Below are 26,370 nucleotides of genomic sequence, written 5' to 3' on the forward strand. Positions count from 1 at the left end.
CATTTGTACCATTTCAAAATCAGCACCTGCTTTTTATGTGAAATGCTCAGAAAGGTACATACCATCAAAATTACTCTCGAGGATTAAAAATATTAAATTATTGTTTGATATTAAAACAAATAATTGAGGATAATCTGCTACTAATTTTTTTATAAAAATCTTGAACTTGTTTTTCTTTCATTAAACTTTTAAATATTAAAAAACAAAAAGAGATAGGCATTTATGCATTATTATAAATTATTAATCTTTTTATTAAAACTATAATTAAATAGCACATAGGAAAATAAAAGTGCAAAGTTTGAAAAATTTCTAAGTATTTTTTTTTTTGCTTAAATATTTACATAAAATTATGAGGCAATGTGATAATGAGCACTTAAAAAAATTAAAATTTTTTTAAACTTTATCATAATACCGAAACCGTTGTTTTCAGACGATTACATTACAGACTATAGTAAAACTTTCAACACAATATTATGCACCTACTTGAATAATTGTACAACATTACTATTATACTTAACCTTATGTAAACTAAACAATCACATAATATACAGTCATAGCCACAATTATTTTCACAAGGCAAAATTTTTGTGAAATTAAAGTTTAAATTCACATAATTTCTACAATTATTAATATTTTAAGTCCATATTTATATTTTAAATTCATTAATGGTTTACATATCAATACATAAAAACAAAAAGCAAAACAAAAAAACACAACAAAAAATAAAAACAAAAATCTAATAGCCAAAATTATTTTCACATATCGTCAATGGCGCCACAATTATTTTCAGAGGTCTTCAAATAACTGTTACTGATTTGTTGTTGTAAATTTGAACACAATTCATCATAATAAATGAAAAAATATTAATTTGCAATCATTAGAGCTAAAGTTGCGTTCCAGTGAAGTGCATATAAATTTTCAAAATGCCTAAAAAAGCAGAATTAAAAATCGAAACGCGTGCTACAATAATTGCTGAGTTTAATTGCGGTGTTTCAGCTTCAGAAATAGCTAAAAAATATAATTGTGATCGGCGAACTGTTTATTACCTTGTAGACAAATATAAAAATCATCATAATTGTGAGAACCTACCAGGGAGAGGGAGAAAAAGAGTGACAAATAAAAAAGATGACACACTTATATGTCGGTCTTTTAAAATATATCCACGCCAAACTTTTAAATCAGCGTTGTCTAACTTCAACGACAACCGGGAAAATAAAGTAAGTATGACAACAGTTCGCAGGAGACTTAAGGAGAACGGATTTAAATCTTACGTCATTCGCAAGCAACCCTATATTACTCCTAAAAATCGAGAGGCTAGATTGCAATTTGCTTTGGAATATAAAGATAAGTCTTTAGAGTATTGGAAGCAAATATTATGGACCGATGAGACTACGATTTCATTAGACGGCACCTATGGGCGACATTATTATCATTCTGAGACAATACATAAAAAAACTAGAGCAGTTACTGCCCCTACACGTCATTCTAATGGAGGAAAAATTATGATATGGGGATGTGTTTCATATTATGGTAAAGGACCCATTGTTTTATGCCCCAATAAAATGACTGCATCTAGTTATTTAGAAATTTTGAATAATGTTGCAATTGTTGCTGGCGATGTACTTATTGGTACTAATTTTATTTTGCAACAAGACAATGCGCCTATTCATACTGCCCACATGATTAAACAATTTTTGTCAGATATTGAACAAAATACTCTTAAATGGCCCCCGCAGAGTCCTGATTTAAATATAATTGAAAACATCTGGCACATCCTTAAATCACTGATTCCTGCTAGAATTGGGAAATGTCAGGACGAGGCTTGGCAGGACACTTTAAATGCTTGGGAATCGATTTCTTCTGAAATGGAGCGAGTACTTATAGAATCAATGCCGAGAAGACTCCAGGCGGTCATTGATGCTAAGGGAGGAAACACCAAATATTAGGTTAAAGTCTGATTATTCTTTTTTCAAAATAAAAAAAAAATTAAAAATTAATTTCTAGGTTTTCAATCCTTTTGAAGCTGTGTGAAAATAATTTTGGACGCTATGAGAATGTGTGAAAATAATTTTGGCTATTACATTTTTGTTTTTATTTTTTGTTGTGTTTTTTTGTTTTGCTTTTTGTTTTTATGTATTGATATGTAAACCATTAATGAATTTAAAAAATAAATATGGACTTAAAATATTAATAATTGTAGAAGTTATATGAATTTAAACTTTTATTTTACAAAAATTTTGCCTTGTGAAAATAATTGTGGCTATGACTGTACATGTATAAGAAAATATAATTCTATAACGTTAACATTGGTGTAAATCCAGTCAGTCACCTTACAAACTCATTTTTAAAAGTTTACAAACGCAAGGAAAAAATTTTCAGAAGAGTAATGCACCACATTACCGAACGAAACAATAGGAAAAATTTATTCTAATTAGTAATTGGGTTATAACAGAAGGATGAAATTGTTGACTGTTGAATAGAAAACTGTTAGAGAAGTGAAATAGGCTGCTTTAAAGTTCTATTTTGGCATTTGAATAAATTAAATATGTATAAGTAAATGTTATAAATCTCAGAAAAATACTCAAAAAACTCGTAATATTATAAAAACGAAAAAAAATTATATTGACCAAAGTCATCGAAAATATTACTAAGTGAATGTAAATCTAATCTTTAAACCGTACTAATTCAAAATCCTATATATGAGATTTTTTCTTATATACTCAAAAATTTATTCATTATGATGTGAATATTGTCGTTCTTAATTATATTTCCAATTTATATTTCTAACAAAGAGAAATATAAATTTTTTTCTGTCAAGCTCTCTATAAAATTTATTTGCAGTACAAAACCGACTACAATACCTTCCTCTCTCGTTATATATTCAGACACAATATAACCGCTTAAAAGAAGAAGATGAAACCTTAATTTATAAATATTAAAGAAAAATTATGCAAAAATAAACAAGTCAAAAACCAAAAATAATTTTTAAGCTGGTAGATTTAAGTTATGCACCTATAGTATCATAAAACTGTTATATATTCAGAATAAAAGTTAACATTCTACATATACTCAGGCAAGCATAGAATAAAAAACAGATTAAAAATAATTTTTTAAGTTCAAACCTTTTAGCCTACACACCCCCTCTAGAATTTAAAATTTAATGGAAAGCAAAATAATAAATTAAAGTTAAAAGAAAATAAAAAGAAAGTAAAAATACTCAAGATTTCAAAACTTTTACTCAAAAAAATTCGATCACGTATGCAATATGAACGTATATGAAAAAATTAAAAAATTTTTATCATAATAATTGGAGTTGCCAGCTAATCAAAACTTCAGAATTTTCAAACACGAATTAAAGATTGTATACAAAAGTATAAATGAAGAGCTCAGCGCATTAGTAGCCTATCCAGCATTTTTGCAAAAATGAGTTATTATGTTTATTAGAGCTGTATTGCACTATTAAAAAATTGTTCTAATTGTTCTAAATTGAAATTTATTCGAAATGTCATTTTTGAAAACTGGCCGCTAAAGCGCCTCAACTGTAAAATGATCTAATGAAGATAATGTTATACTCGTATGTATATCACTTCGATTTGCATTTGTTTTATTTTTCATACAATATATCCACACTAATTATTATTGAATAATTAAAATTTAGTTGTTCTATTTATAAAATATCGTATAATTTTAAAAATTTTATTTGTTGGAAGATTTTAAAACTATTCTATAGGCAAATTGTTCATTCAATCTGTATTAAGTATACAAAACAAAAGACAACTTAGTAATAATCAGATTTAGTTTAATTTTTGCTAAGTTTTATTATGTAGCTACTTTGGTTTTACACGTCATAATTCCATTGCAAGCTACATAAATTGAAAACATAGAATTTTTTCAAAAAATTTCTAACACATCATAAAGTATAGTTGCATAAAATAAAAATTTTATATTTCCATAACTGTAATTTTAAGAAAAAATAAAATTGAAATTGTTTTCAAAAAGTAAATTTAAAAAAGTAAAAAACTTTCAAACTGTAAACTATAAGTCAACTTAGTATTTTCTTTAAGTTTTTCTTTTTTTTCTTTGTCTCTGTATATGTATCTGTAAAAGTAACTGCACTCCAGTTCACTTATATGACTTATGAGTTAAAATTTTTGTGAAAAGACTATTAAATCTTGGAAAAATTGGCAAAAATTAAATGCATATGGAAATACTCCCACTCTCCCACTGGTAAAATCGCAATAAATTAACAAGAACTAAATTTTAATTTTATTTTCAAGTCATTGAAAATTTTAATAACTTATTAGTACCAAATTTATTAATAAATCATGACATCCAAATTTCTTTCAGTGGGTTTTAATAGTTATGGATTAGTACAATACCATGGTACAATTTAATACTGGGAATTTTCTTCAGTATTGTGAACAGAATATGGTTTCTATAAATAATTTATGTACATTTGTGTTGAATCATATTTTCATATTTATAAATTTTAAAAATTTACATTTTTATTTCTAATATAATCTTTTTCTTTTTTTCAATTATTTTTTTAACTATTTTATAAAATGATTAGAAGAACGTGCCAGGCATAAAAATACATAAAAATACACATACATACATCATATAACCATATGTATATTATAGATTTATATTAGACTATGGGTACATTATTATAAAACGAATAAAATTTTACTATACATTTTTAACTTTTGAGACCTTAACTGTATTGAATAAATTTTTGCATTTTTATTCAGTAACTCAACTGAAGATTTTCTTGGTTACCTTGTAGGTCTTTTACATAAAAAAGCACATTACTGGAATTTGTCCATATAAATACAAAAAATCTAGAAAATTTGATGTATAAAAAATTTTTCTTATAACTCATATATATTTGTATCTTTTTTGAGTAATTACCTGAATTTTTAAATTGGAGATTTTAATCTAACATTTCTAGTAATTTTTCAGAAATTTTTTTTCAAAAAGTTGTAAGATATAATTATCATAAAAAATTTAATAAATTTAATTTTTACAAGATTACTCGCCCTATTCCAACTACGTACATCATAATGTGTAAAATAAATAAATATTATCTACTATACAATATGAATAATTTTAGAATAATTAAGTTAGAAACAAAGTATTTCACAAAATCATATGTAATATGTTTTTATTTCCAAGCATGTAATTATACATTTTTCTGAGGGACTCTTAATAGCCAAAACATTGCATCCTTTCAAAAAGAATTTTAAAAAATTCTCTACATTTTAATGTTATAATAACAAACTCTCTAGAATAAAATGTTTTTCAATCGACAATTTATAAATTTCCATAATTAATACTTTCACTATTTACCGATTTACCTTCAATAATGCTATCCAGCTGTTCTATATATATATATATATATTTAAATTAATTCCCTATAAGGGAAACCTATAAATTTTAACTGTTTTCTCTGTAATTTCCAAAACTTTTTTAATTAAGAACAATTTGTGCTACCATTTTACTCTGTTTTACCTGTTGCTTATACATTTTTAAAGTAAATGTAAACATTTTAGTACATAAAACAATGTAAAACCTAATCTTAGTATTCTAGTTGATTAATAATTACTCAACTTCCTACAATATAACCAAATTTTAAAGAAAATTCTTATATTGCCTTTTATATTAAATTAAATAAATTCTGTTAGAATAAATGTATTGCATGAGGAATTTTTAATATCTCAATTTTGATTCAAACGTTTCTTTCAAGGCAATAGGTACATGCTCAAAATTTCCTGCATTCTTGAATTGTTGAAGCTATAATAAGAGTTGAGAATAACTTAAAAAATGTACAAATTATTTTCTTTTTAAATCGAACTTTTATAAATATTTACGAAATACTTAAATGAGAACATATTTTTTGAAATTTATTTAAAAAAACAAAAGTTTCTATTTCAATACTCCAAAACTTTTAAAATTAAATTCTTTTTTTTTTTTTTTTTTCAAAACAAAGTAGAAAAGTTTTAAATAAATTTTTACAGAAATCTTTATAGAAAATTTTCAACTAAAAACTAAACTTTTATTTATTATGGCTCCAACTAAAATTAATTTTTTCTTTTATCTATATGTTTAACATTTTTATTTTAATCTAAATGTATTTAAATATTAAAAAATGTAATAAAATAAAAATTTATTTTATAATGAATTTGAAACACAAACCATCAACCATAAAAATTTATTATGTAGACGTAACTTAATTGTATAGTAATTCTAAAATTATGGATAATTTACATGCATTTACAAATATATATATATATATATATATATATATATTTTATATTTTATATAAGTATTTAAACACGTATTATTGTTATACAAAATATTTTTAAAAAGCAAAATACCATTTTAACTTACTCTAAATATAAACAATGATTCTGTGGTTTTTCCTGTAAATTGACTTTCTATTTATAATTAAAGTTAAGTTGTATACATTAAAACAAATTATAAGAAAAAAAAAATAAAACAAATGGAGTTTAATTAATATTATAATGAATTTGAATATACAAAAATTTCGACATCAACATTGAATTTAACTCGAGGCTTTGACCATTTTAAAATTATTTTACAATTTTATAAAAAAATTAATGTTAAAAAGTGACTGTATAAGTGACAAAGCTGCATAACAAAAAGGTTAAAAGAAATGTTTCATTTCACAGGAAATAACAGCAATAGCAATTTATTAATATTTTAATAATATTTATGGGATTAGTATTGTATGTAATTATCGTCAAAAAGTTCAGTAGTTGAAGATTTATTAAAAAAATTTTAATTTTAGCGAATTTTTCTAAATATAATGCCAAAAATTCTAAATCTTCGAATTATTGCAATTCCTCTTTTTGCTTAATCGAAAAGTATTGGTATTTTTTTATATGTAATGAAAATTTATTCATATAGAATCGAGAAACACGGACTAAAAAAGATGTATCAGAAGAAATTAACCCGAAGCATTACTCGTTTAGACTTTAAAAACTGGAACCTATTCAGATACACATAGATGCGAGAAAGTTATAAAGAACTTGGCTAAAGGGTATTCGTTCTCTACATGGTTTTATAATTTCCCGTAATAATACCTATAGTTTATAGCGTCTATAATACATATTTATGTTTTTATATAAGAAATATGTTATACAAAATTATTTTTAAAACTAGAAAGACTGAAATTTTGCATATACCTATGTTGCCCAAAATCAGTCAAAATTACTACATTGTGTAAGAATAACTACTAATGTACAAAAAAAATTTGTTCAAAATTCATTTTTAATATTTGTCATATTACTTACAGTTAAATAATAAGTTACTATTAAATATTTAGAACGCAAATGATATAAAATAAACATAATCTCATCACAATACGAAAAACAATTATTGAGCCACTGCAAATTATCTAGCTAAAGCACGTTCAAATCGACAACTTATTATGTACTTGCATGCCATAATGAAAAGGTCATCGAAATAAATGTTATTGCCATACTGAAATATTCTAAGCCGAAATGGTCATATAAGAAATTTACTCAATATGACTGCTTTTGGGCTATATAGGTATAACATATATATATACCGGAAATGAGGGAAGGGGGGAGGTAACTAGAATAAATTATCAATGAACACACTTTTACGTTATACAAAAATTCATAAAGTTTTATGAAGTTATATCATTGCATACATAATATTTTTTTTCTAATTGAAATTAAAAAGCAGTCAAAATGACTTCTTTGGGCAATCTAGTGTTAATTTTGTCACTTCTAGAAAATTTCCTTAAGCATTTCTTATAAAGAGATTTCAATGAAAATCTGACTCATTCTATTACAAATTTTTTCAAATACACATTTAGCACGTTAATTTTATTTTAAAAATATTTCTTAAACAAAATGTTTCAAAACAATTAAATTAATAATATTCGGCATACTTTCAATATTTCACTTAAAAACTGACAAAAAAAGGACAACATTTATACATGCCTTTTTATAATAATTTTTATAGCATGTGCACAAAATTAATCCACACTTCAATTCATTGTCCTTTAATATAAATAATTGGACTTTTCATATTAAACATACAAATAAACAATTACTTCTACAATATTAAAAATATTTCTTAAAAAAATAAATAGTTTTCAAAAGAAAAATTACGAAAAGAACTTTATTTATTTAAAAAGAAAAAATAACACTTGAGTTACTCTCTAACCGGCCATTAACTTTTAAAAAAGAAAATATTATTTAATTTTATTTACATGATTTTATTTTCAACATTTTTATAAAAGGTTTCTTTATAGTTTATTTTTATTCCTTACAGGTTAATTTTATAAAGAAATTTAATATTATACAAAAATATGTAATTTGTTTAAATAAGGTTTTAAATAATTATGGTGAAATTTTAGATAATAATTAAAACATTTTTAAATTTTTTTTTTTTTTAGTATCCTTAGAATATTCATTTTATGATCATATAAAAATATCAACTTTACTAAATTAAACTTTGTTTTTTGTTGAATTTTTTATTTCAAATGATTTTTTCATATACACATATATACATAATTATTATATATGTAGTAAACATATGTACATACACAATGTTGCTTGAGTCATTTAGGTTTTGAGTACTAAGAAGAGAAAAAAACGAATTATTAAAATTTGAAAACTAAAAATAAAAAACAAAATATTACATTGAAATTTTGCTAGTGGCGAATACAAATTTTATTTATAAAAAAAATAAATTTTATTTATTAAAACTTTTAAAATAAAAAGTTTTCAAATTATTTTTAACATCATTTTTGTTAACATGAGTTTTTAATCGATTTTAAAAATATGTAAAACAATTATAAACACAAATCTTGCAAAATTTTCTTAAATATTTTATGTGATTTTTTAAATATTTTAGCTAAAATGTAAAAATTTATTATATGTAGTTTCTGTCCAAACAATTTTAACATGAATGTGATACCCACAGTTCCCACTACAATTCGTATCATTCATGCGATTACTAGATACTACAATTTATAACTTTTGCTTTGTAATTAATCTACTGATTTCAGACATTTGAATTTTTGCGAAGATCTCTACAAATTCCGAAATAGACAGTGAAATAGATAGTGCGAAACTGTTATAATGACAGCCTATAATATTTTTTTATCATATCTAAGTTATGTCATATATACACACATACTTAATTTTCATTCTTTTATATATTGTTCAGGTTATATAATAACAAAACGTATTACGATTTTCTATCTAGAAAAAATTGTGTGCAGAGTTATAATTTTGGTCCAAATGAATTAACCTAAAATGATCCTTCAATTTTTCTTAATTATCATCCTAAATGTATGCAATATTTGTAAATTTCATTTTTGAGTATTTGCTCTCATTTCGGCTTCCGAATATTTTTTGACTATTTTTTGATTTACATTCAATTTTTATAACGTAAAGGATTAAGAACCAAATATTTTATTTATAAAATTATGGGTTCCAATTTTTTTTTTTACGTTTACATATTGTTAAACATTAATAGCAAATTTTCACGCACATTTTATAATACCACAACAAACCATAATTTTATTTTTTAATATGAAAATTATAAAAATCTAATCTAACCAATCTGAACCCAATTTAATTAATTAATATTATATCTTTACTTTAAAATTTTTATTCAATTCAAATTATAATTTCACACATAAAAATTTTGAATCTCTTCAAATTTTTGCCCGTTTCGAAAAATTTGCTTCATCCCTGTTCATTATAGAATTCATTAGTTTTTATAATAAAATAAAGACAAAACATGTATGTATGTATACACATATATGTATGTGCGTTGGTATTTACTATGCCTTTCATATTATTATAAAAAAAAAATAAAACAAAAATTTTCATAAGGATAGTGCACCTTAAATTATAATATGCATAGAATGAGAATGAAATCCAATCATTTTATAACAAGACATACTGTGTAATAAACTCAAAATATGTACATACATAAATGTACATATGTAGTTAGTAACAAAAATTCATTTTTATTCATTTTAAAATGTTGACATTTTTTAATATGAATACTCAGAAATTAAAAAGGCTATAAGGCACAGGACTTTATGACAATTTATTATATTGTGTGTCATAAGTTTATGTGAAATATTTTTGAAAATTGTTTTAACTTTTTTTTTTAATAAGTATTTGTGTATGTATGTATACACAAATATAATAAAGTAAAATGTAGGTCTATGTTATATACAGAGTTTATTTCAATCTTATAATTCAAAAATAAAAAAAAATTTATTTTTTAAAATAGAAAACTTTATTTATTGCTTAAATAAACTGTTTAGAACAATAACTGAAGCAGAAACAATAGCATAAATTTTTGAAAAATTTGTGTTTTATTTTCGAATAATAAAAAATTTATAAAAAAAAAAAAATATAAAATAGTTTTATAATTTAAAAAATGAAATAGAAAATTTGAAAATAAAAATCAATAGAAATTTGATAAAATTCCTGTCAAGTAAGGTAAAATTCTATATATTTTGAAAAGTTTATCCTTGAGAAGAAAAATAATATGCAGTTTCGGTATACAAACATGTGTACCTACTAAATTATAAATAGTAGAACAAATTTATATATAAGAGCCTTTTTTAAGAAGAATTTTATTAAATCCATTAATTTACAAATCTCTTACACAAAGAACCAGTACACCAACCCAATGGAAAATTAATAATGCTCCTAAAGAAATAATTTTTGATTTACGAAATATTGTACAATTTGTGAATCAAAGATATTCTTGGAAAATATTATGAATTTTGGTAAGCTGTGAAGGTAATTTATTAACGAACGGCTATGATAACACAATTACCAGGTGGGACTTTTTTGTGTTAATTTTACGTTAAAAATCATTTGATCGTAAAATCCCAAGTTTTTTAATAAAAAGAATATTGTAAGACTATTTTGTCGCTATTTTTTTTGCATATTTCACAGTAGGCAGAACTAAAAGGAAAAAAATATACCATCAAACAACAATACACAGACAAGACTGTTATATATAAACATTCTAATAAAGTACTCTTACATTAAAAAAATTTTAACCACTTTTAAATGTCAAAAAGCGATTAATCAAAATTGAATATTCTTTTCGTCCTAACTAAATTTATTTTATTATTAAAAAAAAAACAATAATTTCTATGGCATTCACTTTTTTTCTTCTTCTCTATTTTAAAGGTTTAGCGGCATCATGTGAAACTTTGTTACTATCTGAAATGTCAGTGTCTCGAATATTACCAACAATATTGCAAAGTGGACAAATTTATAATAACACATTAACAAATTCCAACACAGTAGTAACATCGGCAACAAATAACAGCAACAGTAATAATATTGGAAATATAACAAGTTCAAATAGAAATAAAAACACTGAAAGAACAAATTCTAATAACATAAATTCAAATAATACAAAAGATTCAAATTCAGATGATACAACAGGGACAAAAAATACAACATCAACAGCTGCTACAAAAGATTCTGAAATAAATAGCTATAAATTTTATGTACCACGTAATGTTGGTATTGTAACAGCACGTTTAATAATTGATTCAATATGCTTAAAATGTCCAGATTTGGGATTTTATGTACAAGCAAATGCACTACCAAGCGATACAAATTTTATTCATAATGCAATAATAAAACCAAATCAAACTGGTGAAATTTCATTTGAATTTTATGTACAATCTGGTACATGGCATTTTATTGATATAAAATTTTTAAAACATAAAATTGAAACAAAACCAATTTCTACATCTTCAATAACAACAGTATCATCATCATTATCATCATCATCGTCAACATTATCACCATCAACATTGTCTGTAACAGCTCCGATAGAACATGCTAGTCTAAAACATAATCATTTTGATACTAGCAATAATAATGATAATGGTAATAGTGTTAATTTTAATTTTAATAAAACATCTATCAATGAAAACAAGCCTAATACGGGTTGGAAAAATACTGAAAACATAAAACACTATAACACTATATCAAGTAGAACAGTCCAAGGAATTGCACGTAATATACAAAATTTAAATGATACCTTAAATAATATGTCTGACAATCCTGTATCGTATGAGATTAACTACTCAATTCAACTAAATTTTCATATTGAAAATGAATCTCAAAATGATGTAAATAATAAAAATAATACCCAAAATCATAAAACTAATCCTAATAAATTACCTGGAAAATCAATAAAATTTAGAAATATTGAATTTTATCCTCTGCTACGTCAAACATATCGTGAATTCTTTATGTTTGATTATGATTTAATTCCAGATGAAAATGGTACAGTACCTACTGTGTTAAATTTAACAGCAGGGAGCCCAGTTGGTTTTCGATTTGAAGTAGGCGATGTTTACGATATTGGAGGAACATTAAGTTTTGGTTTATCAATGAAACGTCTTGAGAGCGGGAATAAATCGAATGAAGAAGATAATAATAAAAGTAACGGCAACACAAATGATGACATCAAAAACGGTATATTAGCTCAGAAACTAGTTGATAGATCATTAAATAATGGAGAAATCAATAATGAAGATATTGAATTATACCCTGAAGGTAGTCAAACAGAAAATAATAATGCTGATGACAAATCACAATCATTATCATCGACTCCAAGAAGCAATCAAACAATCATTATTTGTATGAGATTAGGTGAACCTGGTGAACCAAAATGGCCTGACAAATGTCGTTATGGTGGAAAATCATTGCCTGCTTCTGGTATTATCAACAACACCGATGCAGAAACAAGTACTGGTCTAATACATGTACCATTCCCAGAAAGTGGTCAGTGGTATATAACAGTAGGTTTATTTTGTCATGGTGCTGAAACTACCGCACGCGTAACAATAATCGATAGTGTTAAAGAATTTGTAAAGAAATATTCAAAAATGTTAGATAATATGAAATTACCATGTTCATGTGCTCATTTCATTGAATATTATAAAAAATGTATTGATGATAGAAAATGCTTTCAACAAATGAATGAAACCGAAACTCTTAAAATTAAAGAATGTCTCATGGATTCAAAATGTACTGATGATTATATTGAAATGACAAAAAAATTTGAAATACATCATAAATTTGCAACCGAACAAAGTGTTGCTACAGATAGTTCGTGTAATACTTCACTCGTATTTACAATATCATCTAGCCCATGTGTTGCTGGACGTTGTGGTAGATATGGACGTTGTTATCATTATATGTCTGGCGGTTTTGTATTTTCAACATGTCTTTGTATTAAAGGATATCGTGGATGGGATTGTACTGAAGATTCACAAGTACCATCATCAATATCAATATTAATTGCATCATTACTATTAACATTAAGTAATTTATTATTTATACCAAGTATATATTTTGCAGTTAAACGTAAATATTATACTGAATCTGTGATATATTTTTTTGCAATGTTCTTTTCAATATTCTATCATGCATGCGATTCAGGTGAAGATGAATATAGTTTTTGTTTAGTTAAAATAAATGTTTTACAATTTTGTGATTTCTATTGTGGCCTATTAGCAATATGGGTAACATTAATTGCAATGGCACATATAAGACAACAATTTGTATCACTATTACATATGATTGGTGCAATTGTTTTAGCATTCGGTACCGAATTAAATAAACAAAGTTTATGGGTATTTTTAGCGCCAGCATTAACTGGACTTTGTTTAATATCGGTTAGTTGGGGTATGAGATGTCGTAAAACACGTAAATGGTTTCCATCACGTAAATATTTAACAATATATATGCCAATTGGGGCTGTATTAGTTATGATCGGTTTAGTTTGTTATGCATTCCTACAAACAAAACAAAATTATCATATTGTACATTCAGTATGGCATATGGTAATGGCATTAAGTTTATTATGTCTATTACCAAGTCGTAATTCATTTTTACCAAAATGCTAGCATTCATTGGCATCATGTACAAGAGAATTTTTATTAATGGAACAAGAATTCTATATGTGAAATTTTATTTCTTTTTTTACATATATCTTATTTTTTATATATATATACATATATATAATATGCACATATATAATTGAAGATAATTAATAAATAATACTCGTAATTAGTGAAAAAGAAAACCAAAAAAACAAAAAACCAAGTAAAAATAAAAAAAAAAAATTCCTTAGATAATATGAAAATATATATAAAATGAATGTATAATATGTATTACAAATATACTATATATACAAACATGTGTTTGAATTTCTCTAGTTATTAAAAAATTTAATTAAATTTTCAATTTCATTTCAAAACTTGTTCGAATTATTTTTTTCTTTTCAAAGAATTTTTTTACTATGCTAACATTCCAATTTCTTCCCCACCTCTATAATATCCTTTTACTTATACCCTTGTTATAATTATTATTATTATTATTAATAAAACGTATAATCTTGAAAAAAATCCTTAATTTATATGTAAAAATTTTTGCGGTATTTCTCAACATTTCCATTTATGCATAGATAATAAAAATAATAATTTCTAATAAAAAATATGTATGCATTATTTATAATTTAATGCTTGTAAATTCTTTATGTAAAAAAAAAATTTTTTGGTTTATTATTTTATCCTTGTACTTTGTAGGATAACAATTTCGTAAAGTGTTCATATATAAATTAAGAAATTTTATCGTAATAATATTCAAAGAATTTTTAAAATGATCTCAACAAAATTTATTTTTTTTTTTAAATAAATTGAAAGAAGTTTTCAGGACAACATCAAAATGAAATGATTTTTTTGATTTAGATGGAATGCAAAATTTAAACGACGATAAGAGAAGAAAAGGAATTTTATTCTGTTTTCAAATTATTATTCAATTGTTCACACATTAATTTATTCAAAAATTCTATAAACATTGCCATTTACGTCAACAATAAAATTTTATATTCTGTTTAGATAAACATATATACCTCGCCATTATGAAAATACATTCCTTGACACTGAGAGATATGTTTAAAGAATTTAGAGGGCAATTACAAAATTTATAAAATTTAATTTTTCGAAAATACAATACTACCAATCGAACACGCCATTCTCATGCTAAAATTGCATTCATATAATTTTTCATAATAAAAGTTTTGAGGAAAAAATTCTAAGTTTCTAGGTAAAGAATTTTGATTTTTATTAAATCGGATTTTTTCTCACATTGGGCATTTTCCCTTAATCGGGAATATAATTACAAATATTTTTATAAGATTTTATTTAATTTTTTCGTCTTCACCTGTAAAAAACAACATGTACGATAATAAATTAATATTGTGCGCCATTAAAAAAAACAAAATTCATTAAGAATATTTTTGTACAATATCACGTATTAATTGAAATCGATAATAGTCGTATATTGTTTCACCGTAACAGGCACACAACAAAATTTTTATAATTTAAATTTAATTAATTTAAAATTTTAATTTTTCACATTTCATATACAGTAATCCTTCGCTTAAGTCAGAGGTTTCCAAATGTTTTTATCTCGTTAAGCATTTGTCGTCTTTTTCAATTTTTGATAGACCCCCCTACTGCTTTCTTTGATAGATTTTAAATTTCTAACAGTAAAAAGGTACACCTACGATGTAAGAAAATTAAATAAAAAACTTATTTAATTAAATTCACATTTTTTCGTACACCCCTATTAGGAATACCTGGGGGGTCTATATAGATCTCTTTGGGAATCACTGGCTTAAGTTGTTTTTGAGCATAAAAATTTATGACTTTAAACTAAATAACTCGAAGCGATAATTTAGTTCAAAGTCACGAATAATAATCTAATTATGATTTCGAGGTGACATTATGCGAGGGATTACTGTACAACTACTATTTTCAATGATTGAACCAGATTTCTATATAATTTGTTTACAATCATTTAAATTATTTTACTTTTAATTATAAATTGTAATTAGTAAAATAAATTCTATATTGTCCTATTTTATTATAATATGATTACATAATTTTAAAAATATCCTTAATTTAAATTATAAATGTACCTATCTATGTATACATTTTCTAAAAGTAATAAAATATTAATGTTTGATTATATTCTATAGAAATAAAAATATATAAATATAAAATGTAATACAAAAGTAACAACAGAAAAAGCCTTATTAGCTAAACTAAATGATTAAGACAGAAAGTTAGAAAAAAACAAAATGTTAAAGAAAAATTTAAAACAAAATTAATGTGTATTATTAAAAAACCAAAAACAAAAAAGAATAGTATAGTACTATAACATATTGTGTATGTATATGTATATGAAAATTTTTTATAGAAAATAAAAAAAAAATAATTTAAAAAAAAAACACAAAAATACTACAAATTAATATTATACATATATATATATAATAAATAATATTTAAAAAACAACAAAGCAACAAGAACAAAAACAAAAATGTAATTTTAATATTAAATTATAATTTATATATGAAAAACAAAGAGAACAGAACAAAACAAAACTATAATGATAATTTATAAAATAATATATTCAAATATTATAAAAGTATATCAAAATATTATACACAATCGTGTATATAAATAAATTATAGTATAAATCCGTATAAATAAAAAACAAAAAAAAAAAAGTGGAAAACTGCAAAATATTTTAATAAAGTGCATAGCTTCAATAGCTTATAAAAGAATTATTATAAATTATAATAGAAAACAAATAAAAAAAAATAAAAATAAAAGCTTTTTAAAATACAATGTATTTTCTAAGAAATAGAATATAAATATAAATTTAAAAATTTACTCAATTTAAAGCAAAAACCCAAATACAACAACAAAAGCAAAAATTTTCATTAAAAAACCAAAGAAATTTTTGTTTAGAAAAATCCTTGAAAATAAATATTCTTTTATAATTTTAATATATAGCATCATTTATTTCATATAAATTGATTTTAATAAATATTATGTATAGATAATATGTAAAGTTGTGTGTGTGTGTGTGTACATATATTATATATAAATTCTTAGAATACTGCATAATATGCCGCATAATGCAATGAATTCATAAAAATTTGACTTTTTTTTCCAATTCTTAAACAATAAACCTTTTACTCGTATAATATAAATACCTGCGTATGAATACAAAAAATGCATTGCTCTCTTTTTTTCTTTATTTTTCTCTTAATTAAAGTGATATAAGTTAAATTTTTCATAATTTTGATTGAACTACAACTTAGAATAAAAATTGTTAATAATGAAGAGGTAAGTGGACAAAGGGGTTAACTAATATTTTAACGAAAATTCAACTTTTCGAAAAGAACATCATTAAATTTCATATGTTTACAATTGTATTATTACTCTTATAGCTAGAAGACTATAGATGGACAGTGTACATAGCAGTTAAGTAACAAAAAAATTTGTAGTTTTATAATTTGTTAATGAAAAAATGTGTTACAATGCAAATGTAAGTTAACCTTTTTGTCCACTTACCGCTTCAATTTTCTATTTAGCTTTACATAATATGTTCATATATAATACTAATATTGCAGGTCTCACTATTTGTAATACTGCTTTTTTTTAAAGCGTTCGGATCCAATTCCAAAAACAATCTTTCATACGAGTAATTTATTTTAACTCAACTATAATTTGATTTTGTCTCTGAGCATATTTAATCAACAATTTATATGAGTAATAAAGCTGTATGTATTCTCAAATTCAAAATAAAATTCGGAAAAAATTGCATATTTTTAGGGACGAAAGATAAAGTAAAATTTTCATATTTGTATAGGTTTTAATGTATTTTAAGTACACGTTCAAAAAAATAAAAAGTGAAAATCTGTCGGTACTACAAAATCACTAAGTTTTAATGAAAAAATATTTGGTACTGCAAAGACGGAAGAACTGTTCAAACGCGAAAAAGGTAACAATTCAGAATAATTTAAACATTTCTTAACATTTTGAGCCTAGCAATCCCAAAATTGATTTTTGTGTTTTTGATTTCAAATGTTAAAGTTTTTTTTGTGAGCAAATGGAAAAGACACCATTTTAAAACAAAAAATATGAAACCAAATATTTTGAAGTTGAAAAAAAATTATCATTTACTTTTGAACTCACTTTTGAAGAAAATTATGAATATTGTGAAGATCATAAAAATTAGAAAATTTTTAATTTTATATTTTAACAAAAACTGTCTATCCCGTAAAATCAGCTCAAAAACTTTGGTCCCTTGCGAATTCACCTTTGTTAGAGTTTATACTGTAAAATGTCAAATGAAAACAATAATTGAAAAATTTTAATCAAATTTTTTGAATATTACAAAACTGCTTCCATATCTGTAATTACCATGTTATTTAACCTACTATATCTTTCAGTAATTGGCAACTTTCTTATAGATTTCAATTATTTTTTTTTTGGAAATTTTGAATTATAATGGACAACAAAATGTCAATATTCATAATATTACAAAAAAAAAAAAACAAATTAATTTATTGTGAATGACATTTTAATGTATTTTAATTATAAGAATCAATATTTATATATTTAAGGATTAATTTTATAAAAATATGTACATACATACATACATGAAAAACAAATCTTATACCAAAATTAATTAATAAACATATGATAAATGCATAGTAATAGTAATAATAATATAAAAGTTTGTATATATATTTGTGCAAATTAATATATATTTAATTTTACATTGAAGAAAAATGGTAATTCTATATAATAGAATTACAACATTTAAAAAATAAACCAAAAATATTGATAATATTATTTTCTATATATAGGTTAATGAAATAATACTGATATGAAAATGGAATTTTGATTATGTTAATATTCATGTTTATATGTTTGTATAAAAAATCAAAGAACAATAAGATATATACTGCCAGTTAAAAATTATAGGTATATACAATGCCTCTAAAAGTAGTCGAAAAAGCTGAAGCTATTCTGGACGCAACGAAAAAGCTGATGCTATTCTGGACGCAACAATTTTCATAAATGAGCAAAATGTTAAATGAAATTTATAGTGTAAAATTAATTTATATTAATTTTATAATTATTCAATATACAGTAGTATTACTTGCTTGTGTGACGTATATACCAATATTCTTATATCGTTTTTAATAGCGAATTATTTCTTCTATAAGCGTATACTTATAAAACTGCAGTTAAAATTTACAAATTCTGTTCAGAAACAAATTATTATAATTAGAATATTGTAAAACTGCGTTTAAGTGCATTTGAATGAATTTAAGCTCACAATAGCTCAAAAAAATTATTCCTAAAATAATATTATTTACCTAATAATTTTGAATTTTAATTAATGATGATAAAACTATACATTTGTATGAGTTTGCCTTAAAATAATTGTAATTCAAAATACTATATATTTATTGACATAATTTATAATTCCATATAATAAAATACCTATAATAAATCTAAAATAACAGTATAAATTTAATTTTGAATAAATTAATCTCAAATAATTTATCAAAAAATAATAAAATCAATACAATATTAATTTATTTATTCAGACATTTAATTTTTTTTTTCTATTTTTTGTCCTATATAATGCTTAAATATGTATTTTAAATTCCTATATAGAACGCAATAACTGCAAATATAAACTAAAATGAATTGATATTAATTGAATAATTTAAAAATTAAGATGGATTTTAAAGAAATAATTTATAAATTATTTGCTACTACTACTATAATAATTTCCTATACATACATAAATTTTTAAATAATAATGTTTGTTATTAATATTTAAATCATATAAAATATGAAAATTCACAAAAGATACAAAATGAGAAAATATTTTTGTTTCATTATTAATATATTATGTAACGCAATATTATAGCATATATAAACAAACAAAAAAAAATAGTTTTCGTTCAAAAATATTATATAATTAATTCCATATAAAATATTAATTTATTATTTTAAAATATTATAGTATAATTGCACTGCAACTGATTTTTTATATTATTTGTTATGTTTATTATATTTTAGAGGTACCGACTATTATTACATATGATTGTGTAAAATTATCTTTAACAAATAAATTACAATAATTTTTAATTCTTTCCTCATATTAGTTACATATCTAGGTCGTTTTAAAATAAAAACAAGAGCAAAAATATTATTTTTATTGAAAACTTCAAATCTTGAGTTCATTTATTATAATTTTCAAAATTTATTTATACCTATAATAATTACATATGTACATATAATTATAATTATGCATATATAAACGATTAAACCACTGTGCTTTTTCTTATGGGTCTTACAATGTAGCATTGACATCAAATCAAAATTTTAATTTTGAATATTAATTGTATAGGAATGTACCTATACTTATATAACATGTTAGGGAACTTGAAAATTTCAGATAAGAGTTTTCCAACTTCTAAAGGAATCCGAATTAGTAACATTGAAACAATGTACCTAATTCAATTTCTTTACTTTGCGAATAAACTTCGTATACCTACTTTTAATATTGGGGCTTATTCTGAATATCTAATCAAATAACTAAGTGATAGTGATATTTATCGTAAAAAGTTCGATATTATTATTGTAAACACAAACCAATTTATTCAAATGATTCGTGTTTATAATAAAATTTTTGAAATTTTTACGTTCAATATCAATATCACTTAGGTATTCGATAGTCCGCCTCATTAATACCTATCAGAATAAGCCTAATCAATACCCTATCAACTATACAGTATTGCAAGGGAAGGTTGTTTTATCACCTTAATATTATTTATAAAATATTATGTTAATAAGCTTTTTAGACCAACTTATACATATAATTCTCGGTTAATACAAGTTACGAATAAAATTAAGGCAAAATGTATATCGCTAGTGTAAGAAGAAAACTACACCGAATAATTAACTTCCCAACGGCATCAAATGCTTTAAGTTTACTCATACTGAAATCAAAACTCAGACTCAGCTGGAAATGTATTTCAACGCAAAAACTTTCTATTAAATTTTTAAGCTGTCAAGAATATAAAAAACTAATTCTAAATAGGAATAGTCATACCAAATAATCATCCCTGATATTTTAATGCAATGTATGAATCACAGGTAGCGCTGTAATCATTTTAATTTTCAAACTTTGAAAAAAAAAAAAAAAACAAAACACGCACAAAAAATTTAATGTAAACAAAATATAAGCTCAGTACGCAATGCCAGACATAATTTTTTAATTATTAAAATTAATAAAATGCTGACCAATTGATATTTAAAAATATTTAGTCATTCGAAGAAAAATTAGTTCGAAAAATTGAATTATATCAACTAAATATTAAAACGGCAATAAAAATTTGTTGAACTTCTAATAAATTTTATATAAAAAAAAAAATTAAAGTCGTAAATGACTTAAGACGAAAGGGTGAACACATCATTTGGCATTTAATTTATGATTCAAGGAAATCAAAGTGGAATTCTATATAAAAATTTTTGTTTTTATTCAGCGAAACGAAAGTAATTTTCTTATTTCATAAATAATTTAAGGTAATTTTAAAATAACTTAAAAATTAAGATGAATGAAATAGAAGTATTGAAAAGGGAAGCAGAATCCTTAAAAAATGTAATACGCGATGCGAGAAAATCAGTCTGCGACGCTAATTTACTACAGATGACCGCAAATATGCCATCAATTGGGAGACTTCAATTGAGAACAAGGCGCACTCTTCGTGGCCATTTAGCAAAAATTTACGCTATGCAATGGTGTAGTGACTCAAAACATTTGGTGTCCGCATCTCAAGATGGGAAGTTGATAGTTTGGGATGCACACACAACAAATAAAGTGTATGCAATTCCATTACGTTCATCATGGGTAATGACATGTGCTTATGCTCCATCTGGTGGTTATGTTGCTTGTGGCGGTCTTGACAACATATGCTCAATATACAATTTGAAAACGAGAGAAGGAAATGCAAAGGTGTGTCGAGAACTTCCTGGTCATACAGGTTACCTTTCATGTTGCCGTTTTATAGATGATAACCAAATAATTACAAGTTCTGGCGATATGACATGTGGATTATGGAATATCGAGACTGGACAACAAATAACTTCATTTATCGGTCATGGGGGTGATGTAATGGCATTAACACTAGCACCACAATCTAAAACATTTATATCAGGTGCATGTGATGCAAGCGCAAAACTTTGGGATATACGTGAAGGTACCTGTAAACAAACATTTCAGGGCCATGAAAGCGACATAAATGCTGTTACATTCTTTCCAAATGGACAAGCTTTTGCGACTGGCTCTGATGATTCCACTTGTCGTCTTTTTGATATACGAGCGGATCAAGAGTTAGCTATATATTCACACGAAAATATCATGTGCGGTATTACTTCGGTCTCATTTTCAAAAAGTGGAAAATTACTTTTGGCTGGTTATGACGACTTTAATTGCAACATATGGAACACAGTAAAAGCTGAACGTGCCGATATATTAGTTGGTCATGCAAATAGAGTTTCGTGTTTAGGTGTTACAGAAAATGGAACAGCAGTAGCAACTGGTTCGTGGGATTCATTTTTACGTGTTTGGAATTAATTTCAACAATAAAACCACACGATTACTTCACATAGGAATTTTCAGTAGATATGTATTATATTTAATGTAAAATTAAAATCAAACATTCAAAAACATTAATCATATTGAAATTAAATTCAAGTTTCGTAAATAAAAATTTAAAAGAAACAATTACCATGAAACTTGAAGAAATAAATGTTTTTGTCTCTTTAAAGATCATAGATCTTTGCAGAGATTATAATTTTAATTAATGTTAACTTTTATTATTGCAATATTGTACTTAAATTGAGCGAATTAAATTTGTGAATCAATTTAAAGTATAGAAATCAAAAAGAAATCAAATTCTTTGCTACTATAGACTCGAATTTAAAAACTTAATTTTTAAAGAAACAAAATTTATTTTACTTATGCCGCAAATTACTAATAACATTTTTGTATTATAAATGTATCTCAGTATTTTTGCTTTCGTTAATTATTTTAAGTTAAACTTTTTATTATTTTTATGTAGGAATATTAAACCATTGTATTAAATGTATTATTTTCTGTTCATTGATATTCTGTGTTTAAGCAAAAAAAATGTATTTGCATATTTTGGTTGTATAAGTATGTGTCGATAAATATAAATAAAATGAACTAATAAGAAAAGCTTGAACATAAAATCTTATTTAAAATAAATATGGAAAAAAAATTGATGGGAAAATTTTGGTTTTTATTTCAATTTCTTTGCAAGAAATGTTAAGCATTTCGATATTAAATTGAAAAGAATAGAATAAATTGAATTTTCTGCTGAACCAGCGATGGAAGATCTACCCAACAATTTGAGTTTACCTGTTCCTTAAATATGATTTAAACTATCCTATTTATTATATGATTTGATGTCAATTATACGAAGATCATAAGTAAAAGCACACATTCTGTTGAAAATTTTTGAAGGTAAATGTTTCCTACCAATTAAATAGAACGATGAAAATACATTACCTTAATCTATCATTTGTAATTATATAATTAGTTTAAAATAATGCTGCAACTATGCTTTATATAATAAAAAAAAAAATAAAAATAAGACAAACATAACAGAGAAAACAAATCTTTGCACAGCTTTTGCAATCGTTACTTAGGAAAATTAAAATAAAAATTTAATTTAAAAAAAAATGTAAAGAAATAACAAAATTTTGTAAGATAGGAGAAAAAAACCAAATAAAATTTATGATATTTATAAAAAATATATTTTTATTAAAGCCAATGTAAAACAAAAGTAGAACAGCTACGTGTTTTAAAATAAGGAAAAACTATTATAAATAATAATTAAAGTAAGTGATATAAATGAAAAGTTTGTATTAATCTAAAGAATAGAAGTAATGGAATGCACTTTCATGTAATAAAAATATTGTTATTTCATACACAAAATTGTATTTTACTATTCAAATGATTTTTATTTGCTTTAGTTATCCTTTTTAATTCTTAGCCATTCTTATAAAAATTGCAAAAATTTTATCAACAGTAAGCATATAAACTCCAATTTGCAAGAAACATGCAAAATAATTATTTAAAATTTTAGAAATAAAAAATTTTTCGTTATAAATACATACATATAAATTTTTTTTTATATTTTCTTTAAAAGACCTATAATAATTTTATTACAATGTTAAATTACACTTTGTGTAATTTAATTTCACAATTTGTATTGAATACACTTTAAAAAATTATAAAAAATGAATTTTTTCTTAATTTATAGTTTTTACATCACCGAACTGTTCCTGAACCATAACGAATTTCTTGTTCAAATTGCTCTGCTTTTAAAGTTCCATCAATACTTTTAAAATCTTTGTTGAAAACACTGTATGCACTAACTTCGCCTTTCATTTTAGGACCAGTTCTTGTATTAAAATATAATCCAAAAAGTGCTGAAAACATTAAGTATACAATGCCGAATTTCAATTCTAATGCAATTGCATAACAAGTTGCCCAAAATAATATTAAGACTATCCAATATACATAGCGAAGATATTTATTAGTAGGAACAATTGGATCTGGTTCATTTGGAGGTTTTTGAAATATTATTTCGTCCTCTTCTGAAACATAATCTGAACCTAATTCACTACATGCAGGCGATTCTGATCTTTTTTCTTCTTCAATTATTGGTTTTTTCTCCTAAAAATTGAAAAAATAAATTATAAATTTAAACAGAAGGTTTTATTAAAATCTAATTCAAATACTTCTTCCAAATCAATTGTTGTATCAGATTTAGTTCCACTGTATAAAGGAATCATTGAAATTATTTTACTTTTAATTTGATCAAAACGTTCTTTTCTCCTTTTTCTTAATCTATAAGCTTCTAATTGTTCCTCCATTTAAATAATTTAAGTTTATTTAATGTACATTGAAATAACTAAATAAATTTCATATTTATTTATTATAATATCAACTTTCTCGTGTGTGTATTCATTTAATCAAGTTTTTTATACAAAGTTAGATGTCAAATAATAAAATGTCAAATCTAGAATAAAGCGTTTCATGCGGCAAAAATTGAAATACATTTTAGTAGGAGTGACATCTATAGGGAAATATTAGAGAATTTATTATTGTCAGCATAATGCATTCTCAGTTGTAATTTAACGATGAAAGGTTTGAAACTGAAACAAATTAAGTGCTACCATTTCTAAAAAAAAAAATTGTATTTGGATCAATAGTTTATACACAAACCAAATTAAATGAAATTCAATAAATATGTACTTTGTTGCCAGATTATCTATGAATAATGTATTTAAATGTAAATATCCTTTCTACCTCATTTTGAATTACATTTTACACTACTCTTCTTAATGTAAACTTCTTTTTCGAAAATTCGACTTTAAAGTGAAAATATTTTAATTAAAGCTAATACATTTTTGTCCGCTTATTGACAGCTTAAAATTCAAAAGTTGGCTCTGGATTACCAGTTGTTAAAATTAAAATTTTGAAAGCTGAATACAAGCAATGTGTACATAAGGTTATAATTACGAAATCAAAATTATTAGAAGACTCTCTTTTGAATAATTCAATTTATTTTTATATTATGTATTCCATTATATTATGCACATTGTGCATACATATATGTATGTGCTAGAGACACATATCACAATTGCAACGGCAAGTACTATCCAATTATTGAAAATTTAATAGCAGTACTAAAAATGTCTATTATTGTAAATATAATGTCTATGAGCTTTAACAAATTGGCCTTTTATTTCTACAAAATAACAATAAAACCGAAATTCATAATAATTGACCCTTATTCGAAATTTTTCAAAAAAATATTTTTGTTAAACTAAACAAATTTTCCACCAAATCATTAACACTGTGAATATAACAGGCTTTAAAGAGACGTTTTTTAGGTGAAATTTTGCTAGCAATTTAATTTTTCTCACTGGAAAATTGTTTAAATTAGAAATCTTAATATTCTGAAATGAAACAATAGAAAATAAAACATCAATATAAGTTTTTTTTTACAATTATATCAAACAAAAAAAAAAAAATTTTTACTTTATTAAATCCAAAAAAAAAAAAAATAATGAAATATATAAAATAAAATTAAAATTAAAATTTTACACAAAGTTATTTTAGTATTTAAATTTATAATGTAGTAAAATAGTAAATATTTTTACTTCTGAAAATACAAGACAAATAATTGATCAACACAATAATAAAGTTTATAAAAAATTTATCCGAATCCTTTAAACAGACATACTACAATATTTTGCAAAAATCCAAACAGTAGCTATAGTCATTAAAATGTTTGACCATTTTTTCGTTTTCGTTAGTTCTT

At 23.7% G+C, this 26,370-nt stretch overlaps 3 protein-coding genes across 5 annotated transcripts in view; 2 read left to right on the forward strand and 1 right to left on the reverse strand.

Moving 5' to 3' along the window:
- Positions 1-14,189, forward strand: part of LOC129605811 (uncharacterized) — a 200,554-nt gene extending 186,365 nt beyond the window's left edge. For all 3 annotated transcript variants that reach the window (XM_055515769.1, XM_055515770.1, XM_055515771.1), the window contains one exon: positions 11,229-14,189. In XM_055515769.1, coding sequence (XP_055371744.1) covers positions 11,229-13,972 — 2,744 coding nt within the window. In that variant the 3' untranslated portion in view covers positions 13,973-14,189. The remainder of the gene's footprint in view (positions 1-11,228) is intronic.
- A 5,860-nt stretch (positions 14,190-20,049) lies between these two features.
- On the forward strand, positions 20,050-23,956 carry LOC129605810 (guanine nucleotide-binding protein subunit beta-1-like). Its single transcript, XM_055515768.1, has one exon. The coding sequence runs from the start codon at positions 21,564-21,566 to the stop codon at positions 22,584-22,586; it is 1,023 nt and encodes a 340-aa protein (XP_055371743.1). The 5' UTR covers positions 20,050-21,563; the 3' UTR covers positions 22,587-23,956.
- Positions 23,957-24,130: 174 nt separating this feature from the next.
- Positions 24,131-25,014, reverse strand: LOC129605850 (SAYSvFN domain-containing protein 1). The gene is made up of 2 exons (XM_055515827.1): positions 24,782-25,014; positions 24,131-24,716 (listed from the first exon to the last, which is right to left on the reverse strand). The coding sequence occupies exons 1-2, from the start codon at positions 24,914-24,916 to the stop codon at positions 24,309-24,311; spliced, it is 543 nt and encodes a 180-aa protein (XP_055371802.1). The 5' UTR covers positions 24,917-25,014; the 3' UTR covers positions 24,131-24,308.
- Between the last annotated feature and the right edge of the window lie 1,356 nt (positions 25,015-26,370).

The sequence above is a fragment of the Condylostylus longicornis genome, unplaced genomic scaffold, assembly GCF_029603195.1.
Source record: "Condylostylus longicornis isolate FDR11 unplaced genomic scaffold, ASM2960319v2 ptg000015l, whole genome shotgun sequence".
Lineage (NCBI taxonomy): Eukaryota > Metazoa > Arthropoda > Insecta > Diptera > Dolichopodidae > Condylostylus > Condylostylus longicornis.

Bases quoted from the DNA above. Each gene is read 5' to 3' on its own strand.
- LOC129605810 (XM_055515768.1), top strand. From the start codon at position 21,564: ATGAATGAAATAGAAGTATTGAAAAGGGAAGCAGAATCCTTAAAAAAT.
- LOC129605850 (XM_055515827.1), bottom strand. From the start codon at position 24,916: ATGGAGGAACAATTAGAAGCTTATAGATTAAGAAAAAGGAGAAAAGAA. The intron at 24,717-24,781 runs GTATTTGAATTA...TTCAATTTTTAG, and splicing joins CAACAATTGATTTGGAAGAA to GAGAAAAAACCAATAATTGA.